This window comes from Rhinoraja longicauda, chromosome 2 (assembly GCF_053455715.1).
Source record: "Rhinoraja longicauda isolate Sanriku21f chromosome 2, sRhiLon1.1, whole genome shotgun sequence".
NCBI lineage: Eukaryota > Metazoa > Chordata > Chondrichthyes > Rajiformes > Arhynchobatidae > Rhinoraja > Rhinoraja longicauda.
The window spans coordinates 18,175,947-18,181,946 of NC_135954.1; the positions used below are offsets into that span (position 1 = coordinate 18,175,947).

The 6,000-nt window shown below is 46.8% G+C and overlaps 1 protein-coding gene across 3 annotated transcripts in view; it reads right to left on the bottom strand.

The window, feature by feature from the left end:
* The window catches only part of anks6 (ankyrin repeat and sterile alpha motif domain containing 6), a 53,448-nt gene extending 47,672 nt beyond the window's left edge, over positions 1 to 5,776 (bottom strand). For all 3 annotated transcript variants that reach the window (XR_013548461.1, XM_078415632.1, XM_078415624.1), the window contains exons 1-2: positions 4,637 to 5,776; positions 1,939 to 1,983 (exon numbers count right to left, since the gene is read on the bottom strand). Coding sequence is in view for 2 of the 3 variants with exons in the window: in XM_078415632.1 (XP_078271758.1) it covers positions 1,939 to 1,983; positions 4,637 to 5,471 (880 nt within the window). In the remaining variant the exon portion in view is untranslated. The remainder of the gene's footprint in view (positions 1 to 1,938; positions 1,984 to 4,636) is intronic.
* Between the last annotated feature and the right edge of the window lie 224 nt (positions 5,777 to 6,000).

Here is a 6,000-nt window from a genome sequence, read left to right on the forward strand (position 1 = left end):
TGAATGGCCTACTCCTGCACCTATTGTCTATTGTCTATTGTCTATTGACTTGGCTTCCACAGCCTTCAGTGGCAATAAATTCCAGATTCACCACCCTCTGACAAAAACAATTTCTCCCCATCTCCTTCCTAAAAGAACATTCTTTAATTCTGAGGCTATGATCTCTAGTCTTAGACTCTCCCACTCGTGGTAACATCCTCTCCACATCCACTCTATCCAAGCCTTTCACTATTCTGTATATTTCAATGAGGTCCCCCCCTCATTCTTCTAAATTCCAGCGAGTACAGACCCAGTGTGGACAAACGCCCATCTTAGGTTAACATTCTGGGATCATTCTTGTAAACTTCCTCTGGATCCTCTCCAGAGCCAGCACATCCTTCCTCAGATATGGTGCCCAAAATTGCTCACAATATTCCAAATGCAGCCTTACCAGCGCCTTATTGAGCCTCAGCATTACATCCGTGTTTTTGCATACAAGCCCACTTGAAATAAATGCTGGCATTGAGTTTGTTTTCCTTACCGCCGATTCAACTTGCAGATTAACTTTTGGGGACTCCTGCACCAGCACTCCCAAGTCCCTTTGCATCTCCAATTTCTGGATTCTCTCCCAATTTAGAAAATAGTCTACACCTACTATCAAAATGCATGGCTCCACACTTTGCTGCACTATATTCCATCTGCCACTTCTCTGCCCACTCTCCCAATCTGTCCAAGTCCTTCTGCAGAGTCCCTGCTTTCTCTTGGCCAAAAAGCCTTCAATTCCCTCATTCAAATCATTGATATACAGCGTGAAGAGTAGCTGCCCCAGCACCGACCTCTGCGGAACTCCATAAATTGTATGTACATTGCAAAGCATCCCTAGATACTTCACAAAAATGCTAAAAGCTTGAGTTTTTAAATCTGATAAAGAAATAATATTGGTGCGGTAATAATATCACGCTCAAAAAGCAAACAAGTATAAAGATTTATGTTAGAATTCTGCAGCTGCCAGAAAAGAATAAGCAGCATTTAACCCATTTGCCTCTTATTTGAAAAAGTTAATCAAGAGCTATATTCTTCCACATTGTGCAATTCTATTCAGGAATTACTGTTGAATCCACTTCACAAACTTTACAAGATACAGTCAAAAAATCATTATTCACCGCATCTTTGCTCCTGCTCCCCCTTTCAATGCCTTTTTTCAATCAGGCACTAAAAGGACATCAATGTTAGGTATAAGAATAAAGTAGAGGGGGGGGTCTCAAGAACCTAGTGCGAGGAATGCAAAAAATTAAAGGGGGAGATATCAGGTTGTGGAGATCTGACATAATAAAAAGAACAAAAAATAAACTAAAAGTGCCACAGGAGCCAGTACATTTTCATGAGCATAGGACTAATGGGAGAATGAAATGGTATAAATTGAATAATTTTGAATATGCTTCAGTTTATGGCAAGGTGAAAAATGAATGCCAAGTGAGGAGGCAATTGGAATAATTGAGCCTGGAAAGGATATCATATCAATTCAAAATTAACCAGAAGACTTAATGGTAATATCATATCATATCATATATATACAGCCGGAAACAGGCCTTTTCGGCCCTCCATGTCCGTGCCGCCCAGTGATCCCCGTACATTAACACTATCCTACACCCACTAGGGACAATTTTTACATTTACCCAGCCAATTAACCTACATACCTGTGCGTCTTTGGTGTGTGGGAGGAAACCGAAGATCTCGGAGAAAACCCACGCAGGTCACGGGGAGAACGTACAAACTCCTTGCAGTGCAGCACCCGTAGTCAGGATCGAACCTGAGTCTCCGGCGCTGCATTCGCTGTAAAGCAGCAACTCTACCGCTGCGCTACCGTGCCGCGGTAGTTTTCTGATCAATAAGTGCCCTCTTGTGGAATTCATTGTTTCCTCACAACCAATATATAATAAATTGTAGTGTGATGTTTACCCAGTTTTAAGGCACAAAATATGTCTGGTCTCCTTTTCTCTTCATCTGAAAGCAAAGCAAAGAACATTATTTAAATATTTTACTAATTTATTGTTAAATAATGCAGTTTTCCTTCATCAGATATCAATTATTATTCCTTTATGTACACAACTGTACAGCAAATCCTAGATGATTTAGCACCCTCAGAATTGTGGCAATGCTGGACTAGCAGGTTTACTGAACTACTGGATGCAGTCATAGTAATACAACACACTTATGTTTACTACTGGATATAGTCAGAGTAATATAGATATTTGGCATTCAAGATGCCGCATCAGGCCATGATGTATTATTATGTTTACATAGTACTATGTTTATATATCTGTTGTGCTGCTGCAAGAAAGAATTTCATTGTTCTGTTTCGGGAGATATAACAATAAAACATTCGTGACTCATGATTTCTGGACCCCAACTACCTCATCTTTACCATGGACATCCAGTCTATTTATACCTCCATTGCCCATCAGTAAGTTCTCAGGGCCCTCCATTTCTTTGTTGAACAGTGAGCCAACCAGTTCACCTCAACCAACACCCTCCTCCTCATGATGGGACACTTTCGCACTCTCAACAACTTTTCTTTTGATTCCTCTCACTTTCTTCAAATCTAAGGTATGTAGCCAAGGGTACATACATGTTACCCAGCTATCCTTGGCAATGAAGAACATTCTTTGCTCCAAACGTACCCTGGCACCATTTCCCAAGGTTTTCTCTGCTGCATCGATGATTGCATTGGGGCCGTCTCCTGCACCCATGCAAAAGGGAATTTCATCAACTTTATCATCTTCCACCTGAACTCAACTTCACTTGGATTATCTCTGACACTTCTCTTCCCTTTCTTGATTTCTCCATCTCAGGAAATAGACTAGCCACAGAAATCTATGACAAATCCATCAACTCCTTCTGCTCATCACCACCCCTTCCCTTTCTTATCACATCTGCACCCTTTCATCTTTTCCATACCTCCAGCCTTGATCGCTAGTCATCTCTCCTCCACTCCCTTCCTGAAGAAGGGTCCCGTCCTGAAGCATGGTCTGTTGATTTCCATCTATATATGCTGCCTAATCCGCTGAGTTCTAGCATCTGCTGTAGCTTGCAACTTCATTAGACAGACCTGACACCCTCTCCTATTCAAGACTCTTAACGCTAGTTTAATAAACAAATATTTTTCTTTAATTCTTCATTATTTCACAACATTCATTGACTATGCCTAATTGCCCATAAGAAGGTAGTTACATGCCTCCATCTTGCTTTCCCTCAATCCTCATCATGAGGATACTCTCAATGCTTCCGAGGAGGAAATTTGAAGATTTAGTCCTATTGCACGATACATTTCTAAGTCAGGACAGTATGCAACTCGAATCAAAAGGAGGGACCCGACCTAAAATGTCACCTATCCACATCTACCAGAATTGCTACCTGACTTGCTGAGAATTGACTATTCTCACAGTCTTTTGCAGCTACAAAATTTCTTCATTTGGCAGATTATTATATACTTACTTGCTACCCCAGGTATTTGTTAGGGTTCATTCCAGACCAAGATTGACATATTTCTGGATATTAATTAAAATCATGTAATGTGAGGACATTGCAGGTAAGCTGGGAAACAAGCCATGGTCACTATTAAACTGCAAAACAGACTTGAAGAACCAATTTCCCCATATCTGCTCCTAATTGTTATTTAAAAAGGCAAGTCCCTCACATACAGTCAACTGAAATTTCACAAAAAATAAATCCATTAAACACCAGCTGTATATTTTAAGTGATTCCTGGACAAACAATGCTTAAGTTTCGGAAGCATTGTCTTTATCTTTAAATTGGTATAGGAGGACCCATTGCAACTACATGACATCTCATGGGATGGGAACCTCTGTGCTCAGCTGGCTGACTCCGACAGGCGCACCCCCTATTTCGCATGAGGTCCCTGGAGAAAGGTCAAGGACAGAGGACCATTGGCTGGAGTTATGATTAGTGCACTCCCACTGGGGCAGCACAACTACTCCCTTGCAATGCTAGAGACCCCAGTTCTGTCTGTGTGGAGTTTGCATGTTCTCTGTATGACAGTGTGGGTTTCCCTTGGCTGCTCAGATTTCCTCCCACTTTCTAAAGAGGTGCAGGATCGTAGGTTAATTGACCACTGTAAATCTTGCCCTTGGTGTGTAGGGGGAGGATGAGAAAGTGGAATAACATAGAACTAGTGTGAAAGCATGATCTATGGTCAGTGTGGATTCAGTGGACAGAAGGTGTGTTGGGAGAAACTGCAGATGCTGGTTTAAACCAAAGACAAGACACAAAAAACTGGAGTAGCACAGCGGGTCAGGGAGATGCTGCCTTCAGTGGGTAGGTTTGTTTCCATGCTTTTTAGGTGCATTATTGTCACGTACTGAGGGTACAGTGAAAAGCTTTGCTTTGCATGCTATCCAATCAAATCAGATAACACTGTGCATAAATACAATCAAGGCATACTGGAGTACATTAGGCACTGCAAATTGGGAAGACACAGAGTGGAAATTATAGTTCTCAGCATTGTAACACCCAAGATAGGGGGGAAAAAAAAGCTGGGGTAACTCAGCGGGTCAGGCAGCACCTCTGGAAAAAAGGAATAGGTGACGTTTCGGGTCGAGTTCTTTCTAATCAACGATTCTAAACAGCGACACCCTACCCGACTTGGGTCTGTTGCTGGTCTTGGCGTCCAGGTAATGCCGCATCTCCCTCTGTTTGGCGGTGCAGGCGATTTGAAAGGCAGTCATGCCCGCCGCGTTGGTCATATTGGGGTCCGCCCCCCTCTCGATCAGCTGCTGTGCCACGCCCAGCTCCCCGCCCAGGGCCGCCAGCATGAGAGCGCTCCAGCCGCTGGTGTGGCCCGCCTGGCTGGCCACCGAGCCCCATTCCAAGAGCACCCTGACGGCGGCTTCGCGGCCGTGCTGCGCCGCCACCATCAGCGGCGTCAGGTCACCCGTCGTCCGGCCGGCGACCGACCGATCCCGGTCCCCCTCCTCGTCCTCCTCGCCGCAGCCGGGCGGGCCTGTGTCGCCGCCGAGGTCCGTGCGGGCGCCGCTCTCGAGCAGGGCGCGTGCCAGCCCGGCGTGGCCGCCTCGCGCCGCGGCCGTTAACACTCCGGCGCCCAACTTGTTGGCCGCGTTGGCGTCCGCGCCGTTCTCCAGCAGCACCTGGGCCACGTTCAGGTGGCCGAAGCGGCCCGCCTGCATGAGCGGCGTCCAGCCGTAGTGGTTGCGGCTGTCCACCGAGGCCCCCTTCATGAGCAGGAACCGCACCAGCTGCTCGTGGCCGTTGCCGGCCGCGAACTGCAGGGCCGAGTTGCCGTCGTCGTCCGTGCAGTCGACCGGCACCTGCGGCACCCCGACACCCGGCTCCTCGCCCGCCTCCGCTCTCTTCTCCTCCTCGGGGGGCTCCAGCAACCGCCTGGCGTTCTCGAAGTTTCCATCTTCGCAAGCGCGGAACAGCAGCTGGGAGGTCGGCGCGATGCCGCTCTCCATTCCTAACGGCGAGGCGGCAGCAGGAGTGAACTCCTCCCCGCAGCCCGGCCGCCCGTCACTACCGAGCCGGGAAACATTGACATCACTTGGTGGTCGAGAGGCCTTTTCTTCTCTCTCTGTGTTTGCGCCGTCTGCAGGGAACTTATACTCACAGCCGAAACTTTGCTTCGGCTGCCACACCGATCGTATGACTTAATGAAGTTTTGTTGGGTCCCAGGCCAGGGCCGTAACGCGTCACCAACAACGATGGAGGGGAGGGCAAACTGCACGAAACTGTGATGATTTTTACCAAACAACGTGATCAGTCTGTACCCTAACTCACCGCCTCCCTCAGTCTGTGTTGGAAGGAACTGCAGATGCTGGTTTAAACCGAAGACACAAAAAGCTGGAGTAACTCAGTAGGTCAGGGAGCAAAGGAATGTTTCAGGCCGAGACCCTTCTTCAGACAAGAGTCCGGGGAGAAGGAAACGAGAGATATAGACGGTGATACAGAGGGATACAGAACAAATGAATGCACACAGGGGGTGTA